A 16,641-nucleotide genomic window follows, 5' to 3' on the forward strand; every position below is an offset into this window, starting at 1 on the left:
AATTTCACGGTTGTACCAATTTGTCTAACAGTTTTCCAGTACATTAGAAATTAATTAATTCACTAAAAATCGTTATATGAACAATAATTTTATTGTTGTACTAATTCGAAAATTAATTTAAACAGTAAAGTAATTTAGAAAAGCGATACGTTAAGAAATATTTTTTACTGCAGCAATACTTTAGTAAAAAAACTCCTCAGTTTTTTTTTAATTATTTTTACCAGGTAGACTCTACCATACCATAACCTACGATTTAAGATTTGGTACTAAAATGCAAATTAAATATGACAAGTCCAGAAGACAGGGAGTTAAATGCAAATTTCCGTTGGTTTTATTTCGTAAAAGTTGTGGGGGGGTGAGAGTGAGACGGCATGCGGTCCGCCATGGCAGCTCTCCCCCTCTTCCTCTCCCTCCCAAAACCTAATCCTTTCGCTTCTAAAATACTATCCCCACAACTACCCCGCTTCTCCTCCCCCTTCCATTCTCCTCGAACGGTAATTCGATCTCCTCTGGCTTCCCAGAGATCGCTCACCACTTCCTCTTCCTCGACTTCTTCCGGTCCATTGCTCTCCTCGTCTCCTCTTCCTCCTCCTCCTCCCTTTTTATTACCTTCGAGCCCTTCTAATGGCGTCGTCGATCTCAAATCCTACCTCGGCTGCTCGATGCCTGGGAGGCGCCTCAAGGTTGCCATCCTCCTCAGCGGCGGAGTCGATAGCAGCGTCGCCCTTCGCCTCCTCCACGCAGCCGGCCACGATTGCACCGCCTTTTACCTTAAGATTTGGTTCCAGGTCTTTATCTCTTGAAAGCCTTTTGTGTTTCTGTTGCGTAGGAGTGTTGATTTTTCTTTTCTCATTGCCTAAATTTAAAGTTTTTCTCATCGATGTTGTTTGATTTTTATTGTAGAACTAGTCACTAAGTAGTGTGATGAATTTCTTTCAGATATCTTAGATATATGTTTGCTTCAGGAAAAATGTAGTTTTGTTCATTTTATTTTTTAGCCGTATAGGTTTGTTTATCTGCTGGAGTTTAATCTGATAACCTGAAACTTGGGATTGTTGATAGGTTTTGGTTGTTCAGGCAGAAACTAATGTTTCACTTCCTGTTATTTTTTTCCTCCCAACAATTTGAATTCCAGAAAGTCTATGTGTGCAGATTTTGAGAGCTCGCACAATCTAGTGACTCATCTCTTATATTATTTTCAGCTCTGTGATGCAATAGTGCTTCAGAGACTTTCCTATCAAGTTCGTCTATGTATTTTCTATAAATCTAAAACTGGAGTGTGCCTTAAGTATGTTGCTATAAAGGACGTATGAGATGTTAACATGCCAAAATCACGAGTGGATCTTTTCTTCTTTTACTTAACTTCTACTTTTCCTTTTCATTTTCTGTATTTTGATCAGTGCTTTGACTTGATAGATACATAACGACTGCTACTTAATTGAACCCTTGTAGGAAGACTTTAGAAACTTCTGGTCGGAATGCCCATGGGATGAAGATTTGAAATATGCCAAAGCTGTCTGCGATCAGGTTTAATGCTTGTTATCTATTTTTAACTATCTTAAATTGTAATGCCAGTTTGAGCCATGTCCTTTCAACACTAAATGTAGATTGCATGTGCAATTGATCTAGTTTTGGGTTTTAAGAAATATATTTGGACATTGTTTCCTAATGGAGTGCTCAAATTGGTAGATTAATTTTTCAATTCACTTGGTTGGCTTCTATTCTCTACAGTCATATGACTCATTTTGGCCCCTAGAAATGTTATGTTTTGTTCTTACATATGTTGACGACATCAAATATCTATAATCCTATTCACCTTTATCAATAAGGTAGACAAAGCATAGACGGTGGAAATTGGAGGGCATGAAATAGAAAAATGGCCAAGGGAAGGATAAACTTGGTGCTCTTGAATTTGTAGAAGGCCTCTGATATGAAAGACTTGGTTGATTCTGTCTTTCATATGATCTTTAAGATATAAGCGTCACATTATTTGAGATCGAGTTGGATTCCAGACATATCATCATCACCTCAGCAGAGAAAGAATGCATACTTGGCTGGATGGTCCTCTTATTGATACATAGATATAATGATATATTTGATCTGAAATACTGGAAGCAAACTATTTGTCCTGAGGTATGTAATGTAGACAGTTAATTTAGTGTTTGCTGTTTCTTAAGCTCAGTCTATTGGGTTTGATATGTTCCGTATGTATTGGACTGACTGAAGTAGGATATGTTTGCACTAAGAGCTTCTAGTTTGGAGTATTTTGTACATGGAAGTAGTATGAATTCCACCTGGAGTGGCTTGTCCGGAGAATGATTTCTCTTCTCATGAATTGGGAAAAAAGAAAATGAAAAAACTTAGACACGCGTATGTATTTAAATCTTAAGCAATGATATCAACTCTTTGCTTAAATAAATGAGAAATAAATATAAAAAAGTAAATAAAAAATGAACACTAAAATTTTTACGTAGAAAAACTAAAATGAGAAAAAACTACGGATCCAAACGCAGATCAAAACTAATTACTAAATTTGTAACAGTTATAAGACTAACTTACAAAGCAACCTGTCAATCTTCATGATTTTGTTTTTCTTAGTTTTGCTCGCTAAGACCCGTGATTCACCGCTTTCCGTAATTGATCTCTAATCTCAGTAGCTCTCGAGATTGATTTTTCATCTAAATGACTTTTAAGACGAAAACTTAAAGCGTAGAAGAAAAAAATGGACCATGTTAGTGGAAGAACGTTGTAACTCCAAGTATTTCTTTTTAAAAGTAATCACCAACCTCCATAGGATTAGAGCATTTCAACTCTTATATAAATTAACAAGATAAAGCTAAATCCAAGTCAAAATAGAACTCTTGAAAGTTCAAATTACATAAATGTGTTTGAACGCGATGACTTATTTTTCCATGCGCTGTGAACGCCCTATGAACACATGCAGGATGCCTTCGAACGGCCAATACTCCATCTTTTTATGTGCCAACGCGCTGTGAACACATACAGGTTGTGTTTGAACGGCCAAAGTGTATTCTCTGTATGTGTAAACGCTTGATTCCGCGTTCGAACGACCAAAATACGTTCTCTATATGTGTGAACGCCTGAGTCTACGTTCGAGCGCGATGCAAATGTGGTGCGAACGCCTTGACTTGTCACCTCAAGATCTTGAAAATTTTCAGTTCGAATACTTTCGAAACTTGTATGAATGCTCATGTATATGTGTAAAAACACTTAGATTATTTTATACACAATTGCCAAAATAAAAAATCTAACAATCTCTTCCTTTAGTAATTTGTGACAAAATATCTAGATTTACAAAAATTATAAAGAATAGTAAATGAGCATTCAATAAGTCTGAAGTATGTAAAACTCAAGTCTGCAAAAGTAATATACCAATCCAAGATCAAATAAAGGTATCATGAAGTTAAAATGATCATATATGAACTAAATATCAATAAGTATCACTTCAAACAGCATACTGGAGATATAGATCATTCAAACACAGTTTAGTATTTAATATATCAACAAAGCAAATAAGATTCACTCCCCTTAAACTTCTAGCTCCTAAGACTCGACTCTCTAAAGACCCTCTAAATCACTCTCTCCATTTTTGGCGCAAATTGACAAAGACTATGCAAGAGGAGGAATGTTGCGATGGAGAAAGGAGAGAACATTGTCAAGCACAGTATCCTGATGAGCTTGCTCAGCTCGTATCTCTGCCGCAATGTTAGAAAACCCAACCACTTCCGATTTCACATAATTGATTTGGTCGTTGAGTTGATCAAAACGCTCGTACATAAACTGAAACTCTCCCTTCGGTTCATAAGAGTCATCATCGGAACTCACCTCAGAAGAAATTTCATGGAAGGCACTTGGTTCAGTGGCTGAAGAACTTGCTTTTAGCAGAAATAGAGAATCATGAGTTTGACTCTTCTTCACGGTTATCTGATCCAAAAGTTTCTACGATTTGACACGGTTCAGTTGGATCAACCTAACACCACTCTGCATGCATAATTTGGTAATGAAGATTTCAAAGGTAAACCCTCACGAGGAGCCTCTTTTAATGTTGCAGACTCAATACTGTCATACATAACTGATGCAATGTCAATAGAGACATCAGTAAACATAGCGTGCAGAAGAAATGCCCGATCATGATTTACACTAGAGTGTTAAGTCTTCGGTGTAACATTATGGAGACAGATAAGATATAACATTCGTGCTACATGAGTCAACTTTGCATTAGGTATCATATTTCCTTGCCACTCTTCTCTCGGTACTAAAATATCACAAACAATGGATTGAACAGAAAGAAGTGGATCGGAATAAAGATAGGCAAAGTCACCCTCCAGCAGGTGAAACTCCTCTTGAATAATGTTGGAATCCAAATATATAGAAACACCTCGGACTATGAAATCAAATGGGTGTGAGGCCTTTTAGAGCAAGTTTGACATTTAATTGGCTTTTATTACTTCTTCACTTTCTTTTGGTTTATTTATCCTCCTCACAACTTATAGCAGCAACTTGAGAAGAGGTGAAACAGTACCCAATGAGAGTGCAGATTCATCAATATCTTGTCATTTAACATAATGGAAATTATTTTCTTTTTTTCCCTTTAATGTGAGATTCTGCTCACAACTTGCTTCAGCAGGACACAAACCAGTGATGCCCCCTATGAAGGATAGTGTCTCCTACTTAGATAAGCAATCGCATACAATGATACAATCAGTCCAAATTCATCTATTAATTTTGTCTTTTCCTATTTTCATGAAAATAATTTGAGATATGCTATAATATGTTTTCACAATCAGCCCCAATGACCAGAGCCTGCTCCAGTGTAAGTATATTGAGTTAATTTAATTCGTAGATGTTTATGCATGTCTTTCAAATTTGAACCTGTTTAAAGTAGAAATAGCAGTAAAATACTAAATTAATGAATTATCTACTTTTCTTTGTTCTGAGCTTGCTTTGATGTAATCTAATCATATTGATTAGATTATCTGACATAAGCTGGTTATTTTCTTTCCTCCTATGTGATGGATTTGCATGTTTTGGTATTGGGTGTTTAACAAACTCATCAGCTTTCAGCTCAACTAGTTTCCCACATGTTGAACTCAAACATAATTTGGCTCACTCGAGCTCTCATTGAATTAGCTCATTATATACATTTATATTCTATATCTATCAACACACTAGCTTCTTTTCTTTAAGCGAATTTCCTTATAACTAAAAGTGGTAGTTACTCAACTTGGTAAGAGACCTCAAAGCTCTTTGAGTTGGGCAGTTATTGGTTACTTCAAACCCTTCATTCTGCAATTTTTTAACCAACCAAACTTGAGCTGGCTCGGTATTATATAGAACCAAGATCGAGCCAGCTTGCATTCAGCTTGTTTGGAACTGAGCTCAAGCCAGCTTGGTTCAGCTCATCTGGATCCTCAGTTGATCTTGAGTTATGATCCTTGCAGTTTTAAGTTTAGCTGAGTTCTGCTTGTTTGAACTCCTTTATTGGACACTACATAAAGGGAATTGGTTGTCTACTTGGGAAATTTCTAGATCACTTGAGTCTTTTTGTTTACTTGGATAATTACAATGATACAGTTATATGTGACAAATCACTGATTATTGACCCATGTAGTTAGCTTCGTTACATTGGGCATTAGACTTTTATATTGTGTAACTTTTGGAGAATTCCGTTCAATTTTCTTATGTATGTACTTGTCTTGCTCTATTTGTTTGTCCATTTATTTTCTGTGTCAATTGAATTACTTTTCTTAAACTTATAATAATAAAATCATGCAAGACTGATAGAGTTTCCTATTACCATAGTCCATTGAATAAAGTGAGGATGAACTATAATTGATTTATGTAATGTTTTCTTTTTTATAGATTGATGTGCCTTTGGAGGTTGTCCATCTATCAGATGAATACTGGAAAAATGTGGTAAGAATCTCTAATAAGTTTTTATCATAACCTTGCTGATTAGTATATTCTCTTCTAAGGGAATCCTAAATGGAGTGGGAAAAAAAATCTTCACAAACTTGTTATTCCACTAACAGTAAACCTATTCAACAGATCTTCTTTAATATGATTTCTTAGGTATCTCATATTATTAGTGAGTATCGTAGTGGGCGGACTCCAAATCCTGATGTTCTCTGTAATACGAGAATCAAGTTTGGTACGTTAAATGATATTATCTGATAGATGATATTGTTTCCGCTTAGTTTTTGCTTGTGTAATTGTTTCCTTTTTTTCCTGCTTTAGGTGCTTTTTTGCAAGCCATCGACTGTATGGAGTTCGATTATGTTGCTTCCGGACACTATGCGCGTGTTGTACACTCACCTTTAGAGCAAGCAGATGGGCCATCCATGCTAAAACTATCAAAAGATGCGGTAACTAATTTGTTCATCTTTCACTCATTTCCTTTGGTTCCTTTTAGATTCTTCAAATTTTAAGTCATAAAAAAATAAAGCATATATGAATGAGAATTATGCATAGATTAACTTACTATGTGACAGCTTGTTTAGATTACTAACCAGTACCAACTTCTACAACATGTAGAGTTGAGATACATGCTGAACATGTTCCTCTTGTTAATGTGTTCCTTCTGTCTGAAAACTTTCTCAAGTGGATTATTCTACTCTGAAGTATAAACATCATTGAGAACATACATGCTGTGAGTCATTCTTCTCATTATAGAAAATGAGAAATTTCTTGGCTGTGCTCTTCTTTTTATGACTTATATATATAAAGAGAAGCCCAAATGTGTGGGTCCATTAAGAGTTCCCCAATAACTCAAATACAAAATAGAATCTGTCTTTAATCTATTGAAACTCATAAATTTCTGGTAAAACTGGCTGAAATTTTGCAACATCTGCATAAATATTGAAAATCGTAACCATCTAAACTGTTGAAACTTTGGAAATTCAGGCAGTTTAAGATTAGTTTTGATTGAAGCCAATACCTTTTGACTGAAACCTAAAACCTTGCATGCCAATACTGGACTATGTAAGTGAACGTGGATATTTGCATGCAAAAAAAATAATCACTTTGGCCAACTTACTTATTTGCTAAATATCACTTCTAAATTGCTCTGGTCAATTATATCTTCTAAGTTCCTGTGATTTGACTTCCAATTTCAATGGCTAACAGTGATATATAAGAGTAATTACAGGCACCACGCTATGTATCTATTTGCTAAATACTGGACTATGTAAGTGAACGTGGATATTTGCATGCAAAAAAATAATCACTTTGGCCAACTTACTTATTTGCTAAATATCACTTCCAAGTTGCTAAATATCACTTCTAAGTTGCTCTGGCCAATTATATCTTCTAAGTTCCTGTGATTTGACGTCCAATTTCAATGGCTAACAGTGATATATAAGAGTAATTACAGACACCACGCTATGTATCTATTTGCTAAATACTGGACTATGTAAGTGAACGTGGATATTTGCATGCAAAAAAAAAAAATCACTTTGGCCAACTTACTTATTTGCTAGATATCACTTCTAAGTTGCTCTGGCCAATTATATCTTCTAAGTTCTTGTGATTTGACTTCCAATTTCAATGGCTAACAGTGATATATAAGAGTAATTACAGGCACCACGCTATGTATCTATTTGCTAAATACTGGACTATGTAAGTGAACGTGGATATTTGCATGCAAAAAAATATTTACTTTGGCCAACTTACTTATTTGCTAAATATCCCTTCTAAGTTGCTCTGGCCAATTATATCTTCTAAGTTCCTGTGATTTGACTTCCAATTTCAATGGCTAACAGTGATATATAAGAGTAATTACAGGCACCATGCTATGTATCTATTTGTTAAATTTAAGAAAGTGAAATGCAGATGTTAAATGCCATACTTTCTATTTATGTATTTATTTATTTTCTATTAACCAAGTTAAATCTTGGAACATTTCATACATTATTAGCCATCAAATATTCATGTCATGCATTAATTGTTCTGACTGTACTGTTTCAGGTCAAGGATCAAACATATTTTCTCTCACATTTATCGCAGTTGCAGCTTAAAAGGCTTCTTTTCCCTCTTGGTTGTTTACCAAAGGTTTGGCAAGAGAGTTTTTATTGACATAATCGCTATATCCTGCTAACTTCTTTTTTTTTTTTTTTTTTGCACTGTACTGTTAATGACATTTTGGGTTCTTTAGATGGAATTATGCATAACACTCTAATCAGTGGTTAGAAAGAAAATTACCTTTACTATTGTTGATTACATATAATTTAATTTGGTTGAACTAATCTCTGCAGGATGAAGTGCGTCGGCTAGCAACTATAATGGAACTTCCAAACAAAGATAGGAAGGATTCTCAAGGAATATGCTTCCTTGGAAAGGTATATTATTTAACTAATTCTTATTAATAGCATCTTACTGATTATCATTTTGATTCTGGACGCTCAATATGTTTTTTGCATAGAGAATCTGTTGGAGTATAACATAATAAAACTCTTGTTCTCTATTAGTTCAAGTTTTTTAGAGTAGTTGTTAATTGGTGAGTTAACAGGGTATCAAAAAGGTCTTGAGTTCAAATCTTGCCGAGACTCATTTATTGTTTTAAATATAAAGCTCCATTCATTTAAGTCAAGTCCAGCTCTCGAGCTCAAAAATGAAGTGTTAGAGTATAACATAATAAAGCATTGCTCTCTCTATTAGTTTCAGCTTTTAGAGTAGATAGTGAATTAGCAACATTCATCATGCTTTATGCAGAGTGTTAAGTGTACCAACATGGTGGTTTCTTATTATGTTGTTATTTGAAAACTTTTATGGAAGGAAGAAAAGAAAGCAATACGTAATGGGCTATTTAATTTGTATGTGTATGTGACTAGGTTCTGTAATGTTTGTTCTACATTTTGTTGACTATGCTAGGAAACAGACACATTTAGGTTTTTCCCTTCATGCAGCGGGCATCAGATGGTGATTCTCTATCTCCATTCTGAATTCTTTCTTGGTAAAGTTCTATCTCCGCTCTCCGGTGGCCCAAGTAAACCTAAGTTGTAATGATGGCAGATATATTTTTTGTTTTCCTTATTTTCTTGTTATGGCATTATGCAGGATGTCGTTCATGAATTTATATTGCATATCTTCACAAATGATGCTTTCTAGATGTGTCCTGAATATATTTTTAACTCTAATATAATGGTACCTCTAATTATCATATGATAAATGATACATTGATATGTGTTCATCAATGTTCCTTTTAGTGTTGCTTCCTCTATTGATAGTTATTATTTTGTCGTTAATGCCATCTTTCTCTAGATTTGCTTCCAAATCAATATAACAGAGCTAAGCAAGCTTTACTTATAGGTCAAGTTCAGTGAGTTTGTTGCGGAGCATATAGGAGAGATGGAGGGAGTACTATTGGAAGCTGAGACAGGAGATTACCTAGGAAAGCATCGTGGCTTTTGGTTCTATACTATTGGTCAGCGCCAAGGCCTGCGCCTTCCTGGAGGACCCTGGTATTTACTCTCTTTTTTTAAATACACATCTAGCTCCTATTTTGTCAATCTTACAGTTGAGTCAGTATTATAGGATGCAATTTCAGGTCCTTTACAGATGTTTACTTTTCAAAATGTTGTTTCTAAGGTCATATTTTCTGCTTCATGTTGGCATCTCCTTCAATTGTCAGTTGATTAAGTAGTTCGTTGAAACAGAATTTCTTGCCTATATTATGCAGGTACGTTGTTGAAAAGGATGTTGAGAATAATGTTGTGTTTGTATCAAGAAATTACTTTTCATTGGATAAGAGGAGGCGCACATTCTCTGTTGGATCACTAAGTTGGTTTGATGGTTCACCTCCTGCAAAGAATGATCAACTTCAGTGCAAGGTAAAGAAAGGGAAATAATAACAATTTTCTATGCTAACTGGCCCCACATTAATGACTAAGAGATACTTCGTTTTAGGTTCGCCATGGCCCTGGTTTCTATGAATGCATTATAACTGAAGTTCTAAGTGAAGATGTTCATGGACATTGCTTAGTGGTACATCTGTCTGAGGATGATCAGGGATTAGCTGCTGGTCAGTTTGCTGCCTTCTACCGTGATGAGACCTGCATAGGATCAGGAATAATTCTGGACTCCTGGGACAAGATGAGCTTCCCTGTCTGTGCAAAAGCTTTAGAAATTGCTAAATTAGAGGACAAGTCAAAACTTGGAAAGCCAGTTAAGATAATGAATCTGGAAAGATAATGAACATGGCGAAAGCTCCATGAAAGTTTGAACATCGGGTGGAGGCAGAGGAGTACTTTACAGAGGCACATGTGGATGTCAAAAAGTCATCCTTGTCTCTTAGAGTGCAGAGAATTCTATTATTTTATCCGAACTTCATTGAGTTGTTTTTGATAAGTTAAAATGAGAGATACATCAACTTCAACTGATTGAGATGGAGCATGTTTATGGCGTTGGCTCGAGAAGAGTTACTGGTTGAAGTAGATATGCCAATTCGATGCATGGGTTAGAAAAGTTTCTTGTTGCCAGATTTTTCGCTGTTCCATGGCACAAAACTATTACATTTGTTGGACTTGCAAACCTACTCAGTACCGAGCTTATTTTGAAACTTCAGAATTCAGCAGCAGCTGCTTAAGTGATCCTGCCCTACAGTCTGACACAGACTAAAAGAACTGAAAGTACTTTTCTTCCTAATTCTGCGGTACTCCTAAAATCAAATTCAAGCTTAGAATCTATGTAAGTATCATTCTTCTTATGTAGTGAGATGCAGGTAGCTTTTCATCTCTCTTACCATTTTTGTTTAGCTCCTTGTTTTAAGCTTCAATCGAGTCTGGTATGTACATAAAATTTCTATTACATTTCCCTTTCAGCTCTTTCTTTTCTTTCTAAAAGCATCATCAAGCTCTTCTGCTAAGGTCTAAATTAAGCTCTATCGTTTTGTTTAGACCAAGAAATATAGGCACATTTTGTTGCTAATTTCGTCTACTTCTGGCTTCGAGATCTTCAAAAGAATTCCTACCAAAATTGTACTTCATATATCAGTTACGTAACAAATAATGTTGTTGATGATTAACATTTATGGCACATTTAGTAGTTTAATCTTTGATTATATTTGGAATAATAATCATTAACAAGACCTCGTGTGATTGAGAAAACCCCCAAGCATCATTCTTCCCTGTGTTTATTAACAATAGCAGGAGCAAATTATCCTACCTGGTGTTTCCTTAAACCACCCATTCAGGAAATCAAACTGTCCAAAAGTAAAGTTTCCCATTCTATTACCAAGTTCCTGAAACAAAGTGTAGCACAAAAGTAGCTTAAAATAAAAGGAAACTTGAAAAAAAGAAAAGAAAAAGAGTTATCGTCGAACTCCACCGCTTTCTCCTTCCTTTCCGACACATCCCTCTCTATCCTCCATTAAAACTGCCCCTCTCTCTCTTTCTCTCTCTGTCCGTCTCTCTACCCTTCCTACCTAATGGATCGAGCAAGGGCGGCGAGTATCCGGCTGAATCCGAGATGGAACCGCAGGTAGATCCGACGCGGGTAGGGGCCGGCCTCCCTCACCAGCATCTCGATCGCCTCCACGAATAGATTCAGGCTCCGCATCGGCGGCAGGTACAGCGTCAACGGCGCCGCCGAGAACGCTACCGCGAATAGCAAATCCAGCATCGAGTATCCCAACTCCCCTCCTTCGATCTTCCTCCGAATCCCAATCTAATCAAACTAAGGATCCTTCCTTCCTTCCTTCCTCTTTCTAATCTTCTTTCTTTCTTTCCTTCCAAGGTGAGAGAGGTAGAGAAGACACGGGAGGGGGGCTTCGATGGATGGAAATCAACGCACGACTACACGAGAAGGCTTCGTATGGTGTTTGTGGATTTGATAGCGGAAAGTCTTTTAAGTGGTGAAATGGACCCGCGAACCTAATCACACCCTTCCAGAGGGATCCGAAACCAAAACGAGAACCAAAAATTGCGGTGGTAAGCGAGCGTACTACTTTCCTTACCTTTTACTTGACATCTAATTCATACATACGTTTACAAGCTTTAACTCTAAGTGCCCCTCAAAACCCATCTTATTTGCATTAGAGGATATATACTAGAGAGTTGCAACAGTGTGAGAGAAGATAGAGCACGTCGTCAACGTTAAGATTCGAGATGTCGGAGAAACTAAACGGCGTAGATTCGAGATGTAGAAGAAGACGAGGATGTCGGTGATGTGATAAAAATAATAATAATAATAATAATAATAATAATAATGTAGTTACTCTCTTTATGTCATCTAGAATAAGAGTTAAATAGTAGTTTAATTGATTATGTGCATGTTATTTTTAACGAATTTTTTTAAAAAAAATATAGGCAACGGTTTAGAAAGTCTAGGAATAAGATGACCTATGAGGCTGTGATTAAGAAATTTAATGGAGGATCACTGATAGACTTGCAAATAAGATGGTTTTGAGGAATATATAAAACAAATTAGAAAATTTTAGGAGTATAAATGCCAAAAAAAAATTCATGTATATTAGTATATATAGAAGGGAAAATTACAATGACACCCTCTGAATGATAGAGCATAATAACCTCTTAAACCAAAAAATAATAATAATTAAAAAAGATTTTCTGATAGAATGTCGTGAGGCATTTTGACCAAAATTGTTCACTTGCTTAGCACGTGACCTTGTCTTTTATATTTCATGACACTACTATCCTTCTTTCTTATTTTAATTAAAATTAATTTGATTAAAAGGCCCTTCAAACAAGCACATGTTTATTAGTCAATAGCTAATCACATTAGTCAGTACCACATAATCATGGGTTAAAATGTTATTTTGCCTGCCAGTTTTAGGTCAAGAGGTCAGTATATTATTATGCTATTATTAATGGGATGTCGATATGTAATTTAAGCTATATAAAAACTTTTGAGAAAGTCATGATATTTTCTCAAACTACTGGATTTATCCCAGAATTTTACTAGCTGGCTTGATCAAAAAATATCTCCAACCAATTAAATATACTAACACTTGGAATACAAGATCTTTAATTCCTTGTATGAATACATTAGGGTTATACCTAAACTTGCATATATCTTGACAGACACCCTCAATTTAATTTTTATACTACAGTTGACTCTCTTAACTATGTGAAACTAAAACCTCTATCTATCCAAAGAGATTATTATAAAAAATATATATATATACTACATAAAACATTTAAAATGTTTCCGTTTAATATTTCTAGTTAAAAATGTCATACAATTGTCGCGTGATCAAGTAACCCATAAATTAAATCGACAAGCAGCAACATTTGGGAGCTTATATACATTACAGACTTAGATATAGACATTCATTTTATGAATCAATATCTGACCAAAGAGTAAGTAGTTATGCCAGAAGGAATCCCAAAGGAAATTAAGAGCTCTAATAACAAGTCATGCCATAAAAAACATAAATAAAAAGAATAAAGCCTTTGATTGCTGTGAACTTGGAATCAGCTTCCCTACTAGAGATGGATCTTTCCTTTCTGCATATGATTCAGTGGCTAAGCTACATACCCTGTAGGGATGTATAAGAGATCACCAATGAACATATATGTGGAAGGAGGTTGAGCAGATTAAAAGATAAGCATATGCTATCTGCTGCTTCTTTACTACTTCATTGTATTGGAAATGACTGGATTGCTGGACCTCCATGCGCTCGTAAATTGAGCCTGACAGGTAATTAGACTAGCAATGCCCTTGTTGGATAAATTTAGCACTCACTAAAATATCAAAAGCCTTGAACCACATCAATTCTTCCAGGTGGAAGATTGCATTTACCTGGCATGGAATGAGTTTTCACTTGGATTCGTAAGATGTTAAACTAGGCACTCAAAAGAGTTATTAAGAGGAAAGTGGAAATTAAGGAACATAATTACCAAATCTCAGTGCTTTCTCAATAATTGGTTTCTATTTCTTTTGCATGGTTGGATGGTAGCTTTTTCACCTGTTTTGACAGATATAGACTACTTTACTGCACGTATGATCTCTTTCTGTGGTCCAAGAACAGCAAGAGCTGATCCTTCTCCTGCTTGGTGACATTTGCTGGGCCTAAATTAACTTTGAGTAGAAAGGTATAAATTGCTGTCTGCAAATCAGTCAACATTAGGACCCCAAAGCAACTCAACCGGATTATGAAACAACAAGGTACATGCATCAATACCAAATATTGTCATGTTCAAATTTCAAAATGTTGCATAAAATATGTGAAAAAGAAGCGATGGAGTTAATCGTCAGTTGCACATTTCAACAAGAAAAATGGTGAAACTGCAATTGTTTGAGTAGAAAATTTATGTGCTTGGGAAGTGATTCCATGGCTCCTGATCATTGATATGAATAGCTTGCTTTTAGTCTAACTAGAACATCCACATTAGTTGCATATACTTCAGCTTAACTGAAACCAAGCAATTTTGTACAACTGTGAAATCAATGTATCATCATCCTGTGTATTGATCATGATAATCGTTGTGGATAGAGAAAAATCAAGGGTCTATAAGATGCCACATGATCTTTTTATAGAATATTTGTAAAGTGTTTGTAGACATAGGAGTGTTCAATTAACAATATCATAATACGTTTAGGCTCAAAGTTGGTGGAGATCAAGAAAGTTATTTTTATCTATCAAAATTATGAAACATTCTTCTCACAAAGATTGCAGAAGGTAGGTAAAATATCCAATTTATAAACATAAGCTTGACTTTGGAGGAGGTGAGAACAAGACAGAATACCTTATCACCAGCTGAGGTAGATGCAGTGCATGGCACTCTACTGGAAGGTGAGATGATATGAATGTAAGAGTTGTCCATTCTCAAAGGGCAGGGCCATACTGTCACTATTACAATCTTGAAATGGGCCTGTTTCACTATCATAATTTATGATATTTTTATTCGTCTAGTCTTTACAAGATCCTCTTTAGCCATTTGCAAGCTAAAACCAGCTGTTTGTCCAAATAGACTGAATAGTAATCTACTAATCTTTTCCAGATCCTTAGACTTCTATGATTTTATCCAACTACTTGCAACAGTCTTATCAATCTTCCTTGCTGTCATTTGATCCCTAACAGTGTCAGCATCCTCCCATCTCCCAGCAGCAGCAAGAATGTTTGACAACAATGCAAATGCCCCCCCTCCAGCATCCACCTCTCCTCCAAGAATCCATTCCTTAATGTGCTTGCATATAGTTTCGTTACCACCATGCACATTCGAAGCTCTTAGCAAGGCTCCCAATTCATACCTGCTACAATCATCAGGCATGGATTTCACAAACTTTTCGGTTCTCTCAAATTGTCCTGCTCGACAATAGGCATCAAGCATGCACGTGTAGTGCTCCTTTTTTGGCATAATACCGTAGACTTTACTCATGGCATCAAATATCACAGATGCTTGATCTACCAATCCTGCGTGACAACAAGCTGAGAGCAAGGCAAGAAACGCAACACCATCTGGCACAACCCCCTGGCATATCATCAAAGAGAAAAGCTGCAGAGCTTGCTTAGCTCTTCCATTGATGGCCATTCCGCCGACGATGGAGCACCAAGAAACCAAATCCTTGCAAGAAAGCCCTTTAAAAACCTCAAAAGCTACTCCAACATCGCCACACTTAGCATACATATTAATCAAAGCATTACCCACAATACCATCTTCCCCAGTCTGACTCTTAATCATGTATGAGTGCACCAACTTCCCCAAACCCAATGCCCCCAACGAAGCTAATGCACACAGCACGCTCACCACAGTCGCCTCATTGGGCATGACCTCTCCATTGACCAGCATTTCTCGAAACACCTCCACAGCCTCTTCAGACTCCCCGTTTCGTGCATACCCAGATATCAAAGTAGTCCAAGAAATCACATCTCTGCGAGGGATTTCATCAAACATCTGACGGGCAGAAACCATATCCCCACATCTCACATACATATTAAGCATCGCATTGTCCAGAATAACATTACCACCAAACCTCCTAACGCAAATTCCATGAAGGGATCGCCCCAAGTCGAGAGCATTCACACAACAGCAAGCACCAAGAACGCTTACAAGGGTCATTTCATTCGATTTCACCTCCATCGAAGCAAATGCGACGACGGCATCCCACTCCCGACCGTTCCTTACAAGAGCAGATACGAGGGAGGTCCAGGAGACGACGTCGGGATTGTAAATCCCAGCGAAGACACGGCGAGCTGCCGCGATATCGCCGGCGGCGGAGTAGAATCTCAAGAGAGAGTTCTGCGCGAAGAGGTCGGAAACGTGGCCAGACTTGAGGAGGCGGGCGTGGACTTGAAATCCGAGGGGTCGGTGGAGAAGGGCGGCGCAGGACGTGAGGACGTAGGTGTAGGTGAAGTGGTCTTGTGGGATTAGGGATCCGACCATGTGAGCGTAGATTTGGAGGGATTTTTGCGGGCATTGGGAGCTGGAGAGGTTTCTCCCGAGAAGGGAGTTGAGGACGATATGGTGGGGTTTAGGGGATTTGATGAGGTGGGTTTGGATTTGGGCGAATTCCAATGGGTGAATTGGCATTCTTCATTGTTTCAGTCGTGCATGCATGTCTAATATACTACTTATATTTGCTATTCGAGCTATATTTACCTTATATTATATATCATTTCAGCTATAGCTAGGAATCGAACTAAGTATAGTAAGTAGGATC

The 16,641-nt window shown here is 36.7% G+C and overlaps 2 protein-coding genes across 3 annotated transcripts; one reads left to right on the plus strand and one right to left on the minus strand.

The window, feature by feature from the left end:
- The first annotated feature begins 357 nt into the window (after positions 1-357).
- On the plus strand, positions 358-10,845 carry LOC140773193 (uncharacterized). Its single transcript, XM_073115633.1, has 10 exons — positions 358-788; positions 1,453-1,527; positions 5,884-5,937; positions 6,094-6,172; positions 6,259-6,386; positions 7,987-8,070; positions 8,274-8,357; positions 9,328-9,479; positions 9,698-9,848; positions 9,925-10,845. Exons 1-10 carry the CDS (start codon positions 372-374, stop codon positions 10,207-10,209), a joined length of 1,509 nt encoding a protein of 502 aa, XP_072971734.1. The 5' UTR covers positions 358-371; the 3' UTR covers positions 10,210-10,845.
- A 2,422-nt stretch (positions 10,846-13,267) lies between these two features.
- Positions 13,268-16,624, minus strand: LOC140773192 (putative pentatricopeptide repeat-containing protein At3g05240). 2 transcript variants are annotated; one of them, XM_073115632.1, is made up of 3 exons: positions 14,727-16,624; positions 13,878-14,086; positions 13,268-13,779 (listed from the first exon to the last, which is right to left on the minus strand). In XM_073115632.1, exon 1 carries the CDS (start codon positions 16,509-16,511, stop codon positions 14,994-14,996), a length of 1,518 nt encoding a protein of 505 aa, XP_072971733.1. In that variant the 5' UTR covers positions 16,512-16,624; the 3' UTR covers positions 13,268-13,779; positions 13,878-14,086; positions 14,727-14,993. The 2 variants fall into 2 exon arrangements, with proteins under 2 accessions (XP_072971733.1, XP_072971732.1); XM_073115631.1 differs by having other exon boundaries at positions 13,268-14,086.
- Positions 16,625-16,641: the final 17 nt, after the last annotated feature.

This window comes from Typha angustifolia, chromosome 13 (genome assembly GCF_048772165.1).
Source record: "Typha angustifolia cultivar Huaian chromosome 13, ASM4877216v1, whole genome shotgun sequence".
In the NCBI taxonomy this organism is placed as follows: Eukaryota; Viridiplantae; Streptophyta; class Magnoliopsida; order Poales; family Typhaceae; genus Typha; species Typha angustifolia.

What these genes read in the sequence shown, in the direction of transcription:
- LOC140773193 (XM_073115633.1), top strand. Translation starts at nt 372, where the DNA reads ATGCGGTCCGCCATGGCAGCTCTCCCCCTCTTCCTCTCCCTCCCAAAA. An exon ending in TAATACGAGAATCAAGTTTG is followed by an intron (nt 6,173 to 6,258) that starts GTACGTTAAATG and finishes TTCCTGCTTTAG; the next exon opens with GTGCTTTTTTGCAAGCCATC. An exon ending in ATGATCAACTTCAGTGCAAG is followed by an intron (nt 9,849 to 9,924) that starts GTAAAGAAAGGG and finishes ACTTCGTTTTAG; the next exon opens with GTTCGCCATGGCCCTGGTTT.
- LOC140773192 (XM_073115632.1), bottom strand. Translation starts at nt 16,511, where the DNA reads ATGCCAATTCACCCATTGGAATTCGCCCAAATCCAAACCCACCTCATC.